Genomic DNA, 15,770 nt, shown 5'->3' with positions numbered 1-15,770 from the left:
AGTTTCAGAAGGAATGGTACCAGCTCCTTTTTGTATGTCTGGTAGAATTTGGCTGTGAACCCATCTGGACCTGGGCTTTTTTTGGGTGATAGGCTCTTAATTGCTGCCTGAACTTCAGACCTTGTTATTGGTTTATTCAGGTTTTCGACTTCTTCCTGGTTTATGCTTGAGAGGATGCAAGTGTCCAGGAATTTATCCATTTCTTCCAGGTTTACTAGTTTATGTGCATAGAGTTGTTCGTAATAATCTCTAATGATGCTTTGAATTTCTGTGGAATCTGTGGTGATATCCCCTTTATCGTTTTTTATTGCATCTATTTGATTATTCTCTCTTTTCTTTTTTATTGATCTGTCTAGTGGTCTGTCTTTTTTGTTGATATTTTTGAAAAACCAACTCCTGGATTTATTGATTTTTTGAAGGGTTTTTTGTGTCTCTATCCCCTTCAGTTGTGGTCTGATCTTAGTTATTTCTTGTCTTTGCTAGGTTTTGAGTTTTTTTAATCTTGCTCCTCTAGCTCTTTCAATTTTGATGATAGGGTGTCAATTTTAGGTCTCTCCTGGCTTCTCATGTGGGCATTTATTGCCATATATTTTCCTCTAGAGACTGCTTTTAATGTGTCCCAGAGATTCTGGTATGTTGTGTCTTTGTTCTCGTTGGTTTTGAAGAACATCTTTATTTCTGCCTTCATTTCATTGTTTATCCAGTCAACATGCAAGAGCCAGCTGTTTGGTTTCCATGAAGCTGTGCAGTTCTGAGTTAGTTTCTGAATTCTAAGTTCTAACTTGATTGCACATGGTCTGAGAGACTGTTTGATATGATTTCCATTCTTTTGCATTTGTTGAGGAGTAATTTACTTCAAATTATGTGGTCAATTTTAGAGTAGGTGCAATGTGGTGCTGAGAAGAATGTATATTCTGTGGACTTGGGGTGGACAGTTCTGTAAAGGTCTATTAGGTTTGCTTGATCCAGGTCTGAGTTCAAGTCCAGGATATCCTTGTTAATTTTCTGTCTTGTTGATCTAATATTGACAATGGGGTGTTAAAGTCTCCCACTATAATTGTGTGGGTGTCTAAGTCTCTTTGTAAGTCATTAAGAACTTGCCTTATGTATTTGGGTGCTCCTGTTTTGGGTGCATATATATTTAGGATTGTTAGCTCTTCTTGTTGCATTGATCTTTTTACCATTATGTAATGTCCTTCTTTGTCTCTTTTGATCTTTGTTGGTTTAAAGTCTATTTTATCTGAGACGAGAATTGAACTCCTGCTTTTTTTTTGCTCTCCATGCTTGGTAAATCTTCCTCCATCCCTTTATTTTGAGCCTTTGTGTATCCTTGCATGTGAGATAGGTTTGCTGTATAAAGAACACCAGTGGGTTCTGGCTTTTTATCCAATTTGCCAGTCTGTGTCTTTTGATTGGGGCATTTAGCCCATTTACATTTAGGGTTAATATTGTTATGTGTGAATGTGATCCTGCCATTTTGATGTTAGCTGACTGTTTTGCCTGTCAGTTGATGCAGTTTCTTCATTGTGTTGATGCTCTTTACCATTTGGTATGATTTTGGAGTGGCTGGTACTGGTTGTTCCTTTCTATGTTCAGTGCCTCTTTCAGGACCTCTTGTAAAGCAGGCCTGGTGGTGATTAAATCTCTGAGTACTTTCTTGTTCACAAAGGATTTCGTATTTTTCCTTCACTTATGAAGCTTAGTTTGGCTGGATATGAAATTCTGGGTTGAAAGTTCTTTTCTTTAAGGATGTTGAATATTGGCCCCCACTCTCTTCTGGCTTGTTGGGTTTCTGCTGAGAGATCTGCTGTGAGTCAGATGGGCTTCCCTTTGTGGGTAACCCGACCTTTCTCTCTGGGTGTCCTTAGCATTTTCTCCTTCATTTCAACCCTGGTGAATCTGAGGATTATGTGCCTTGGGGTTGCTCTTCTTGAGGAATGTATTTGTGGAGTTCTCTGTAATTTCTGGACTTGAATATTGGTTTGCCTTGCTAGGTTGGGGATATTTTCCTGGATAACATCCTGAAGAGTATTTTCCAGCTTGGATTCATTCTCTCCGTCACATTCAGGTACACCTATCAAACATAGATTAGGTCTTTTCACATAGTCCCATATTTCATGGAGACTTTGTTCATTCTTTTTGCCCTTTTTTCTCTAATCTTGCCTTCTCATTTTATTTCATTTAGCTGATCTTCGACCTCTGATATCCTTTCTTCTGCTTGGTCAATTCAGCTGTTGGAACTTGTGCATGCTTTGTAAAGTTCTCGTGTTGTGTTTTTCAGCTCCATCAATTCACTTATATTCCTTTCTACATGGACCATTCTCATTAGCTTTTCATCAAATCTTTTTTCAATGTTCTTAGTTTCTTTGCATTGGGTTAGAACATGTTCTTTTAGCTCACAGAAGTTTCTTATTACCCAACTTCTGGAGCCTGATTCTGTCAACTCATCACACTCATTTTCCATCCAGCCTTGTCCCTTGCTGGTGAGGAGTTGTGATCCCTTGTAGGAGGAGAGGTGTTCTGGTTTCGAGTGTTTTCATCCTTTTACGCTGGTTTCTTCCCATCTTTGTGGATTTATCCACCTGTCGTTTTTGAAGTTGTTGACTTTCATATTGGGTCTCTGAGTGGACATCCAGTTTGTTGATGATGAAATTATTTCTTTCTGTTTCTTAGTTTTTCTTCTAATAGTCTGGCCCCTCTGCTGTAGGACAGCTGAGGTCCACTCCAGGCCCTGCTTGCCTGGGGATCACCTGCAGCAGCTGCATAACCGTAAGTGTTGCTGCCAGTTTCTTATTCTGCTATCTTTGTCCCTGGAGGATACCCGCCAAATGTCAGTCTGAGCTCTCCTTTATGAGGTGACTCTTTCGATATACAGGGGTCAGGGAGCTGCTTGAAGAGACAGTCTGTCCTTTATTGGAGCTCAAGTGCTGAGCTGTGATCTCCATTGTTCATTCAGAGCTGCTGGGCAGGTATGTTTAAGTCTGCTGCAGCAGAACTTATAACCCTCCTTTTTTTTTCCCCAGGTGCTATGTCCCAGGTAGTTTGGGCTTTATTTATGAGTTTCTGTTGTGCTGCTCCCTTTTTATCAGGGCTGCCCTGCCCAGCAAGGAGGCAGCCTAGTCACTGTCTGCCTGCAGAGGCTTTGCTGAGCTGCTGTGGACTCCGCCTAGCTGCCATGTGAACTTCCCTGCAGTCCTGTTTATTCAGGTGTAGTTAGAACTGCCTCAGGAAAGCCGGCCCACCTCTGTAATGGCAGACTGTCTCTGTACTGGTGGTTGCCTTGGCCCCCTGCATCATTTTTGTGTGAGGCCGGGTTGCCAGTTAGAAAATGATTGCAAAAGTCTAAGTAGAAGAAGACAACCAGATGAACCAAGGAATAACTATCGGTACAGCTGCCATTGATTATGCCCGGAGCTGAATAATTGTCTTGCTTTTTGTTATTCCTTCTTCAAAAATCCTGAGGAAGTGGGTAGCGAAAAGTTCTTGATCTCATTACTCACAATTCCAAAAGCCAATAAGCTCTGAAACCCACTAATTTTTCATAACCTTTTTGGTTTCAAAAGCTTGCCTGAACCAACATGAGACAATATATGGTCTTTATTTATCTTGCATTAGGTGAATATTAATATGCTTTACTGCAGAAATTGTAACATGTTTGATCACAGGATGCTGTCTCAGACTATACTAGGGTTTACATATACAGAATTTGTAATATATTACCTTTCTAAAATTGGATAAATTTGAATTCCACAGTAAATCTGGTCAGAGCATTTTTGTATAAGGATTGTAGATCTAAATTAGCACTGTAACTAAATTTGAGAGAATCCAAGCAATATTGCAAAGAAAGAGGAAGACATGAAGACTGAGCTCTTGTGCAGAGAAAGAAATGGATGGAAAAGGTTTTACAGAGAGGCTGCCAACACACACATTTTCATGTTGATCCTAGGAAGATGATTGTTTGTGTTGATGTCAATGTTCTATTGGAATTCTTGTAAGAAAGTTCTAATGGCTCTGTCATTGGTGATGGATGGACAGAAAGGCCCTCATGACAAGGAGTGTAGGCAGATGCAGGCAAGAAAGTGGCAAAGTGATATGATCTTGCATCCACCGAAGGGTTCCCTGCACCAAAATATTTCCTCCTCTTATTGACCTGAAAAGGAAACTGATTCTTCATTACTTCATTGAATGAAGGCTTTGAATGCCCTAAACTTTTGAAGGCTTCTGGGAAGAATAATGGCTTTCTTCTTCCTGCTCCACTCATTTGATACTCTAGCTGCTCTGATCTGAAAATATGACAGACCTGCGCACCTCCATGCTTTTGCCTATGCTGTTCCTTTAGCCTAAAATGTCTTCATAGCCCTTTTCTCTGCAATGGAAACTCATCCTTCAATCTTACTTCCTTTGGGAAGGATTTCATGAATGGGCCAAATCAAACTAATTCTTCACTATATTTTCATTGATTCCATGCACAGTACTGATAGTTAGACAATTGCTTGCACAACTACCTTCACTAAATCGGGATGAAGTGTTATGAACCGCTTCAGCCCAGCTATCAGCTGAAGATACAATGATGGAAAGACATAGTCCTTGCATTGAAAAAGATGAGGTTTAGTGGGAGAGGCAGGCCAGTAAATAGTTATGATAAGATAGAATATAATAAGCACCAAGACAGAAGTAAGCAGAGGGAGACACTTGCCCCAGATGGGAAAGAAGCCAGAAGGATTGGGAAATCAGTGCCTTGCATGAAACCTGAATGAAGTTGCCCACTGTGTCATTCTCCTGCTCAAAACTTAGAGGCTCCCCACTGCCTATGGAATAAAATCCTAACTCCTTAACTTGGACTTCAAGTTTCTGCATGCTCCCACTCTGTTAGACAATTCCAGCCCCTACAAATGGCAAAGTAGATAGGAGCTACCCAGGGTTTCATTCTGCTTCAGGTATAGATAAAGGGTAGGAAGAGTGATTAACCAAAGATAGAGTTCCAGGTATATTTCATACCTTATCCACGTTCAAGTAACTATGGCATGGGAGAGAGGCAAGAGTTAAAATGTATTCCAGAGAGTGATTCTCGAGATGGTCTATGGAATCCAATCTGGATACAGAGGGAAAGGAAGATGGGAGAGGATAGTAGAGAAGCAGTGTTAAGGTCCATGAGGCTAAAGCATTGCTAGAGTTGGGGCACCAGAAAAGGCAAGTGGGTAAGATGGGATGGGTGTCCAGGAGTAGGGTACTTGAAATTGATATGTTGGAGATGGTTCATTTATTACTCATAGCAGGGTCTAAGGTGTATCTATGGAAATTAGTGGCTGAAGTAGGGTGAAAGATGAGCATCAGATATGAGGCCAGAGTGTTGGAAGGGTTATCTGCATGAATTTGGAATTTGCTTATTGCAATGAGAGTAGTAATAAAGAGCAGTGAGCCAGGTACTAACATCTTTAATAAATAAAAGGGAGTGACCAGAAATATTGTGGAAGACATCAATGGGAAGCAGTAGGTTTAGTTTGACATGGCCTTTGCAGGCATTGGTGTTATCGAGGAAGAAAAAATAATTTGAAAGGAACAGTGACAAGCTAAGAAAACGCTTTACTCCACTTTCTGGCCCAGGAAGAGAGGAGTGTGGAAGGGGAAAGCCATGCTTGGCAGAGAAGCCATGTCTTCAGGAGAGAGATGAGTCTGAGTTAGAGCAAAAAGGTAGAGGACAGGTTCATAGAAGAGGCTGAGGCCATGAGGAAGTTTTCAGACTGAAGGTTAGGGAGGTTGGGGAAGGGCGGGAAATGGGATGCAATTGGTGATACTGCAGAGGTCTGTGGGGAGTAAGGCCCTGTGTTTCAGACCAGCTTGGCTTTCTCATGGTGACCAAGGTAAATGGGGATGTAAGGCTCACTGGCCTGATGTTTTAGGGGAAGACAAGTCATTGGCTAACTATTGCCTCTCACTTGGGCTGGGGGCCTAGGCAGCATAGTGGTAATTCACGAGTTATTGAGGTGAGGAAAACATATGTTGTATGAGGACCATCAAGACTCTGGGCTGCCTTTGCAGTCTGCAGTGGGCAGCGTCATGGCTGAGGGAGAGCAGATGGTATATGTGGTTGCAACTAGAGGAGGAGCAGCCTCACCAAGAGCACTGGCCAGAGGCTGGGCACTTAGGAACTTTGTAACACTTAACTGAAACTTTATACCCCATGTGGTGAGTAGTACTGGCCCCATTTTACAGATGCAGAGAGATTTAGTAGTAGCTTGTTCAAGGCCAAATATTTAATGGAGCTGGGATTTTTGCTCATACCCAACCTAGAGATTAAAAGTAATTATTTGACTTGACAGATAATGGGGGTGCAATGATTGGTTCTTTCGTCTTTACATAGGACGGTTTTAACCTTTCTAACCTTAAGATTTAACCTCAACTAACAACTACGGTGTGAGTTCAGAGGGCAGATGGGAAGATTTCAAGCACTTCTGTGCTCTGTTGTTCCTACCCCTTCACAGGAATTAATCATTGGTACCAAGAATCCAGACAGTTTCACCATCATTATAGCTTTTATAGTAGTGAAGGTTGAATTGAAGCCCTTTTATTCATGAAGGGTGACTCAGATGCTATACTTAATCAACTTCTACTTCTTTCCATCTTAGATAGGATTTGACAGCTACAGCGCAGCCTCTCTTCCTGCGCTTGTAATTTCTTGGCTTTTGCTACCTTCTCTTTGCCTTGGATTTTGAGTTTGCATATTCCTTAAGGCTCTTGGATTTGCTTACCACAGAGGAAGGTTCAGACTTGTGATTAACCATTGCCATTGACGTTGCGACTGTTTCTCCCTGTGGAAAGCAATAGTTAGCAATGTGCAGACATTCAGAAATGAGTTAACCTTTATTTTCCAGTTTAAAAAATGTGCATAAAATAGTATCTTCTCCTTTTGGAACTTAGGTATATTTTTATGACCACATTCACTTACCAAGTCACTACTAACTTATTGAGCACCTGCAGTCCTTGTCCAAGGCAGCTTACATCTACAATGAATGCCATTGAAGATATAAGGCAGAGAGCTGTGACATAGAGAGGGTTACCTAGCAGCCTGCTGCAGCAGGGTAAACTCAGGAAAGGACGGAACAGCTGTCTCTGTCATGCTTTATAAAGCAGAGATCTAGATGTGATTTGAAGCAATTTATTATCACCTGCAAATTTACTTTGAAAGGGTATAACACTGAGTTTTGTTATTTGGTTCTGCATTTTTCCATCATCTTTTAAATTACATTAAATAAAAGCTACCTTGAAAAGTCCAAGATACATGGTCACAATGGCCATGTTATTTATTAAAATTTTAAAAGCTCTGCCAATTATATTAACTAAATGTTTTGTTCACATCAGTGTAAATAACAAAACATCTGAAAAAGTGTCTTAAAAGCCAACGCAAATTGGCTTCTTGGGATTTTGGTTTGTTTCAATGGTGTGATTAGACCTACACATTTTTAAATAATCTCTAAAGTAAATGTGACATATACAAAATTGATTATGATATTTTCATGAATTAAAGGAGGAATTTTAAAGTAGAGCTCAATTTATAAGAAAGGGATATTAGCAGAATAAATAAAAACAGTCCTGGTGTTATACAGACTTGGATTCAAATTCCTGTATCATTCTCTAACTACATAGCCTGGGGAAAGTTACTTAACCTTTGCTACCCTACCTATAAAAAAGAGCCAGTAACAATGCCTAATTGGTGCGGTTATTGCGGAAATTAATTAAGATATCATACATAAGAGTTGTTAATAAGGATGATGAGAATGGAAAAAAATATAGTTTTCAATTCTATGAAACTAGCAAAGTGGAAAATAATCTTCCCACGAAGAGATTACAGCATTTATGCTCACATGATCAGGTATTAGCATGTGTCTAGAAAATTGTAGCCAAAAAATTTTCTAGGCCCACCAAGCAAATTCTTGGGTTGGAGGAGTTCAGAATAGAGCATATGGGCCCCAAAGCCAGCTTGTATGAGTTTGATTCCTAGCTTTGACCCTTCCTTGCTGCATGACCTTGGACGGGTCACATAGGCCCTGGATGCCTCACAATCCTTGTCTGTATCCCGAGAATACATGGGTTTAAATGAGTTAATGTATATGAAGTGCTTAGAACAGTGTCTGGTATATGGTAATATCATGCATCTGCCCATTTTTGTTATTGTATTATTATTCCTTAGATTTCTGTAACATAAACATTGAATAAAAGGTATCTGTTTGATGGAGTCTCTTTCCCTAGTGACTAAATACATTCATCTAAATATAACTGCCACACTTAAAGGGCTGAGATTCAGATTTCCAACTATTTTACCCTGGTCTTTCCATTCTTCTGAAACAGTAATATCTTTGTTTTTCTTGAATGCTACCTTCTTGGTTAATTTCCATATCAAAGAGATATACCCTCTCTGTTTAGAGGACACCACTGTCTTTTATCTTAGGTTGTTCCCACAATATCTCTGGGATTGTTTTGGCCTGTACTTTCCAGATGAGGTATTTGAGGCTTGCCCAGTACAAATCAGAAGTACCAAGCTATTTTCCAGGGCTATTTTTAGGGCTGTCTTTTGACATGATAGCAGTTAGATCATTTGTTTCCTTGGGCATTCTAAATTACTTTCACAAAGATGACGCAGGAAAAAAATTAAGATTCTGCTGAGTTACGGTTCATGTACTACGTGAACCAGCTAACTTTTCTAAATATCTATTCCCTGATTAACTCATTCACCCAAGATTTTGTGGGTCACTTCTGTCACTGCTGGGGATACCAAGATAAATAGGATACTGGCCCCATCTTAAGGATGTTCTGAAAGACTTGTGAATCGAGGATTCATTCCTTCACCACATTTTTTTGAAGCACTGGCACTATAGCAGTGGGCAAATACTGAACTACAAACAAAGTCCCTACCTTCAAGAACTTACATTCCGATGGAGGGAGACAGACCCTATGATGGGTTTCGATAGTGCTATAAAGAAAAACAAACCAGGTTGTACTGGCCAGTGTTTTTGTTGTTGTTGTTGCAGATAACCAAATCTGTTATTGTAAATATGAATGGAAAAGGATTTACAAAAAGCAAATACTTTTAGGAATTTTAGGAATTCCCAGAACTGGGAAGAAGCTTAGATGCTATGGCTAAGGGAATGGGGCAGTTCCTGTGTGAACCCACCGATGCTGCTACCCATCGCACAGCATGGGAATCTCTGCCAACAGCTGTTCCCCAAAGCATATGCTCTCCCCTGAGTGGCCATACCCTCAGGGCCTCATTTCTCAAGCCATGGACACCTCTGTCGGGCAGAATTCCAGCTGAAAGAGTGCCAGGGAATGGTAGTTCCAAGCTTTCCAGGCTCTGTGCTAGGGGAAGGCTCACTAGAAAGGGTTGGATGAGCCAGTCTATACCTAGGGTAAGGTAGGTAGGGAGTGAAGGGGAGATGTTGCTTTACATAGAGTGATCATGAAAAAGGAATCAGTTAGAAATTGCCTTTAGCTGCTCACCAGGAAACTCATCAGTAGCGCCTCACTGACTCTGAAGATTAAGCCCAATGACATTAAGACTTGGCCTCTCCTTGCTTCCCCAGGCTCACATAACTGCACACTGGGTCTTCAGTTATGTGGAATTGCTGCTGCTTCCCCTATATGTCATGCTGTTCCCAAGGCTGTGCCTTCTGCGTTCACGCTCTGGACTGCCTTCCTCTGTTCTTTGCTTGGCTGACTGTTTAAGCTGGGAAATCCCCTCTAGCAAACCTGCTTGGCAGCCAGATTTGCATCATAAGCCCCTTTTCTATGTTCCCTCCACAGACTTTGTGCTATATATTTAATAAGTCCCTGTATTATGTTAAAACATCCAGTTTGTGTCTGTCTCCTTCATTTTTTGAGTTCTGAAAGGTCGGATTCCTCATTCATCTTCATAACCCTAGTATCTAGCACATAGTAGAAAATCAATAAATATTTTGAGATGACACAAGTTAAAGTTTGAACAAGCAGGAATTTGCTAGTTCAAGAAATTAGAGAGAAAGATGAGCACATTCAAAATTACAGCTACATGAAAGGGCAAAACAGGTTTGGAAGAATGTCAGCAATTTGGTGAGGCTATATGGAAGAAAGCTTGCTGGGGGAAGCCCCAGTGTGATGTTGGAGCATTAAGACGGTTGGGATTAGGGGGAGTCTTATATGCTAATCAAGAGTTTGAGCTTATTTGAAAGCTTTGGGGATGCCAAATTGAAGGTTTTAAAGCACGTAAGGGACTTGTATGATCAGATTTGTTTTTAAAGAAGTTTGTCTAACAGCTGAGTAAATGGTGGATTAGAGGGGCTAAGAGCGGAAGCAGAGACCATGAAGAACTCATTCCAAGCAGTAAGTGAGGAAGAATAAGAGGGGTTCATGGGCTGCTTAAGAGTCCAGATCAATGGGATCTGGGGACTGACTAGGGGTGGCAGCTGAAAAGTGAAACACGGTTTTAACCAGAAGGACCCCATGGCCACCTTCCAAACCATCTTCATGCAGTTTTCCTCATGTCCTCACACCTGAACTTCTACCTATGGCTGATGAATAATAAAAAACAAAATGCATCACATCTATTTCCCTTTGGTTGTAAGGAAAATAAAATCTAAATATTAGAGCCAGAAGGGGTTTCAGAGACCACCCAGATCAACCTCTAATTTGAGGTAAGACTGAGCTAGAGAGAAATTACTTTTCTACTGTAGCTCTGAAAATTGGTGGTAGGCACTGAGTCACTATTGCATAATCCATTTAATTCTCCACATAGCACTTTGTCTCTAATATTTTCTTGTGTAATTGCTTATTTCCTGCCTCTCCTTGACATTACAACAGAGCCCTTGACTGTATAAAACAATGTTTGGTCTGGATGTAGATACTTAATGAACATGTGTTGAAAGAGTAAAGAGCCAGGTATAATCAGGTTTGCTCCCCACAAACCAGTGATCTTTGCACAGAATCTTGGTTTGGAGGTTATCAAATCCATAATTCTATCTCATAGGGTTTTGCTTAATTAATCCTACAGAGACTAAAATCTACTAAGCAATAACATTGTACGGTAGTAGTCCATGTGACTTCAGATAGTGAAGAACTGAAAATAATCATTGTATTACTTTAAAAATATTAACCACTGACAAAATCATACCCATTAGGATGGCTATTGTAAAAACAAGTGTTGGTGAAGATGTGGAGAAACTGGAATACCTGTACACTGTTGGTGAGAATGTAAAATAGTGCAGTTGCTATGGAAAACAGAAGGGAGATTCCTCAAAAATTAAAAATAGAATTAACATATAATCCAGCAATTCCACTTCTGGGAACACACTCAAAAGAATTGAACATAGGGTCCCAATGAAATATCTGTACACTTATGCTTATAGAAGCATCATTCATAATCGCTAAGAGATGGAAGCAACCCAACTACCCATTGATGGATGAATGAATAAACAGAATGTGTTATATATACACTATGATATATTATTTAGCCTTAAAAAGGAAGGAAATAAGACAGTTATAAAAAGACAAATACCTTATGATTCCTCTTATACAGTACCTAGAATAGTCAAATTCAGAGACAGAGTGTAGAATGAGAGGGCAGAATATGGAATTGTTTAATGGATATGGAGTTTATTTTGCAAGATGAAAAGAGTTCAGGAGATTGGCTGCACAACAATGTGAATCTATATAACACCACCAAATTCTACACTTAGAAATAGTTAAGATGGCATGTTTTATGTGTATTTTACCACGATTTAAAAAATATTTATCATAGAGGTGTGTATATTGAGTTATCTCATTTGATTCTTACAATAACCTTGAACTGCTGTCAGAAATATGTTTCATTTTATAGCAAGGAAAATAAGGCTTAAGGAAGGGAAGTGAATTGCCCAAGGCACATAAATGGAAAATGGCGAACAGAGTCTCACACTCAGATCCCCTGATTTCATGCCCAGTGCTGGCTTCTGCTATGTCAGGGGAGAGAAAGTGTAGTTGAATTAACTTGTCTGCTGGATGTGTGTGTGTGTGTGTGTGTGTGTGTGTGTGTGTGTGTGTGAGAGAGAGAGAGAGAGAACAAAGAGATGAAAAAGGAGAGAGAATGCATGCACTTAAGCTCCCAGACACTTGCTTCATGCTTCTTGTTCAATTTCCCTCCCTTCCGAAAACTTCAGAAGGCAGGTGTGAGTCAACTGTAAATATAGTGAGAAAAGGTTGCCCAACATTTCCTAGGCTGGCGAAATCAAAAGTCACTGCCATGGAGATGGTCTGTGTACATGAAATTAAAAACCTTTAAGATGATCAGGAGAGGAACATGGCTCTTATTTTTTGCAATGGCTCCACTAGACATTATCCTACCTCTTGCAAAAGAAAAGATGACAAAACACACTTATAAAATCTAATGCGGGTTGGGCGAGGTGGCTCACGCCTGTAATCCCAGCACTTTGGGGGGCCGAGGCAGGTAGATCACGAGGTCAAGAGATCGAGACCATCCTGGCCAACATGGTGAAACCCCTTCTCTACTAAAAATACAAAAATTAGCCAGGCGTTTGGCATGCACCTGTGGTCCCAGCTACTAGGGAGGCTGAGGCAGAAGAATCGCTTGAACCCAGGAGGCGGAGGTTGCAGTGAGCTGAGACTGCACCACTGTGTCCAGCCTGGCGACAGAGCAAGACTCCGTCTCAAAAAAAAAAAATCTAATGCAGTCTAGGTGGGAGGAAGAAAGAGCAACAGGAAGAACATGGAGCAGGAGCTAAGCCTGCACCTACCTGTCCCAACCACCAGTCAGCTCCCTGTATAAACCCACCATGCTCCTTCCTCTGCCCCAAAGACTGGGCTCCCATTACGACCACAATTTTCATATAGTGAATAGAAGCTGAATTTAGAGGGAAGAGCATGATCATTTCTCAAGGAGAGTTAAAAATACAAGAGAGTTATCTGGCCTCTGATAAAGAACTTTTTATTTAGCATGGACCTACTGTGTGTCAGGCACTGTAATGGACATTTCACATATAATGGCTCTAATCCTTCTACTGTTTGATGACTTATTTTTTATGAGGCACTTGGAGGGAAGATCAACATATTTTCCTAGAAGAGAAAGAGTGGAGTCTTAATATGAACATAAGTCTGTCTAGCTCCAAAGTTTGTTCTTTTCTCCCCTCCATAATGTTAAGTTCAACAGCCAAGATAGAAAAAGCTATGGAAGTACCAAGGAGACAGGAAAGAAGTTAGATATGTCTGTCATCCACAGGTGAAAGCTTTTTTTTTTTTTTTTTGGCTTTCATTTTAGGTTCAGAAAGTACATGCACATGCTTGTACACGGGTAAACTGTGTGTCACTGAGGATTGGTGTATGAATGATTCCATCACCTAGGTAGTGAGCATAGGACCTGATAGGTAATTTTTCAACCTTTACCCCCACCTTGTTCCTTCACCCCCTCGTAGTCTCCAGTGCCTTTTCTTTCCATCTTTATGTCCATGTGTACTCAATGGTTGGCTCATACTTGTGAGAACATGCAGTATTAGGTTTTCTGTTCGTGTCCTTTGCCCAACTTTTAATGGAATTATTATTTTTTTTGCATATTGAATTACATTCCCTAGGTGAAATATTGATGGAGAAGTAGGCAGTGAATTGCAAGAAAGGTGATGACAAGCTAATGGGGATGCATTTGGTGAAGGAAGAACACAAAGCAAACTCCAGGTGATAGAGAGTAGGAGGGTCTAAGAAAATTACAAGTAGTGCTGTTTGGCTTAAGGGTAGTCGTGTTTAGCTGTGGTTGGAGATCATAATTCCACCAACTTTTGAGCTTGTTGGGACAACATTGTGAAGAACCTTGAATTCTGTATAAAGCAGTTTGGAATTTATTTTTATAGACAGTGGAGAGCCCTCAAAAGTTTGTATCAAAGTTTGCTGTTTTTAGTACTATCTATAGGTGTTCTTTATATGCTATGAGAAAATTAAACATCCCTGAAGTGTTTAAGAAAGAAACAGTGTTTTCATTCTATCTCATATGGACAACAGCATTGCTGGCTAGCATTGCCCATGAGGTAAGCAGTTGCATTATATCAACAGCTAGAGCACTTTAACACAGTGAGATCAGTGAGATCTCAGGTACAGTAAGATCAGCTAATCACATTGTTTTTTTTCTTGGAATAATAAGACACTTGTTTTTTGTTTGTTTGCTTTTTGTTTTTGTTTCGTTTTTTGTTTTTTGTTTTGCTTTAGGAAGGGGTAATAAACTTCAAGGAACTTCGAGCCAAATTTCAAAATCTTGATGCTCCACCTCTTCCAGGACCTATTAAATTCCCAGCAGGTGTTTCTCCAAAGGGTGACATTGGAGGCACACAGTCATCTCAGATTTTGACCAATGGAAAACCCCTCTCATCCAACCACAAGCAGCTTCCACCATATTGTTCCAGTAGTGAGTCCCAGCCTCTTCAACGTCAGAAAATAAAGTTGGCTCAGAAGAGTGAAATTTCAAAATGTTCTAACACCCTAGGGCCTCTAGGAAAGTCCACTGTATCTTCTGCAGTAAGTTCACAGAAAGCTTCTCTGCTGTTCGATGTGACTCAATCAAATGTTGAGATAACCACTAAGGAAAAAGTAATGGTGGCCAGTAGCTTCAGAAACAAACTCTGGAACTGGGAGAAGGTTTCAGCTCAGAAAAGTGAAATGTCATCAGCCCTTCTCCTTGCCAACTGTGGAAATAAGTCCTTCCATCTGGAAGGACAAAAAGGCATGAGGCTTTCTCCAGAGGAACCCAGGAAAAAGCTGGAAACAAAAGGAGCCCAGACTCTTCCTTACCAGAAGCACTTGGTGACCCCCCAAAAATTACTTACCATCTCTGAAGATCCCTGTTTTCTAATTTCTCAACATATCAGGAAGAGCTGGGAAAACCCACATCCTGAGAGGAGCCCAGCAAGCAGCACCTGCCAGCCTATCTATGAGTGTGAGCTTGCCAGCCAGGCCCCAGGTAACAAACGTGATCCCCATGGGACAGGGGCTAGGGAGGGGTCGTCATGTTTTCCTACTTTAAAACCTGTTGACTCATAGTGGTTATGTATGTGACCTGAGCAACGTTGCTCCAAACTCTCAGTGTGATATTCTATATTCTAGGCCCATCTGCTAAATTGAAATCTTGGGTTTGGGTAAAGTGCTTAATCTTCTGGAATTACATTGTGAGATAGTTTTTGGAAAACCTGGATTTGAATCCTACCTCTGCTTCTTAAAAGCTGCATGAATTCAGGCAATCTATGTAATGTAACTCACTAGAGCCTGAGTGTTCTCTTTATAACTCAAATCTGTCACCAGTTGTCTATCTTGGTAAACAACACAATTATCCTCATGGTTTCTCAGGCCAAAACTTAGGAGCCATGCTCTGTTTTCCTTCTTCTCCCTCATTCTTCACATTGAATCTATCAGCAAGCTGTTGGTTTTGCCACCAAGCTCTTGGTTCACCTCAGTATTATGTAAGTTATAAAAAGGATAAGGACTGGCTGGGCACAGTGGCTCATGCCTGTAATCCCAACATTTTGGGAGGTCAAGGTAGGAAGATCACTTCGGGCCAGGAATTCAAGACCAGCCTGGCCAACATGGCGAAACCCCATTTCTATTAAAAATACAAAATTAGCGGGGCATGGTGGCCTGTGCCTATAATCCTAGCTACTTGGGAGGCTGAGACAGGAGAATTGCTTAAGCCTGGGTGGCAGAGGTTGTAGTGAGTTGAAATTACACCACTTCACTTCAGCCTGGGCAACAGAGCAAGACCCTGTCTAAAAAAA

The 15,770-nt window shown here is 40.7% G+C and overlaps 1 protein-coding gene across 2 annotated transcripts in view; it reads left to right on the top strand.

Annotated features, from left to right (window-relative positions):
* FYB2 (FYN binding protein 2) overlaps positions 1 to 15,770 on the top strand; it is a 113,989-nt gene that overhangs the window by 20,119 nt on the left and 78,100 nt on the right. For both annotated transcript variants that reach the window (XM_017543991.2, XM_017543990.2), the window contains exon 2: positions 14,215 to 14,962. In XM_017543991.2, coding sequence (XP_017399480.1) covers positions 14,215 to 14,962 — 748 coding nt within the window. The remainder of the gene's footprint in view (positions 1 to 14,214; positions 14,963 to 15,770) is intronic.

Source organism: Cebus imitator, unplaced genomic scaffold (genome assembly GCF_001604975.1).
Source record: "Cebus imitator isolate Cc_AM_T3 unplaced genomic scaffold, Cebus_imitator-1.0 Scaffold163, whole genome shotgun sequence".
Taxonomy (NCBI): domain Eukaryota; kingdom Metazoa; phylum Chordata; class Mammalia; order Primates; family Cebidae; genus Cebus; species Cebus imitator.
The sequence above is the reverse complement of the archived record's forward strand: the minus strand, read 5'-3'. Positions and strand labels throughout refer to the sequence as shown.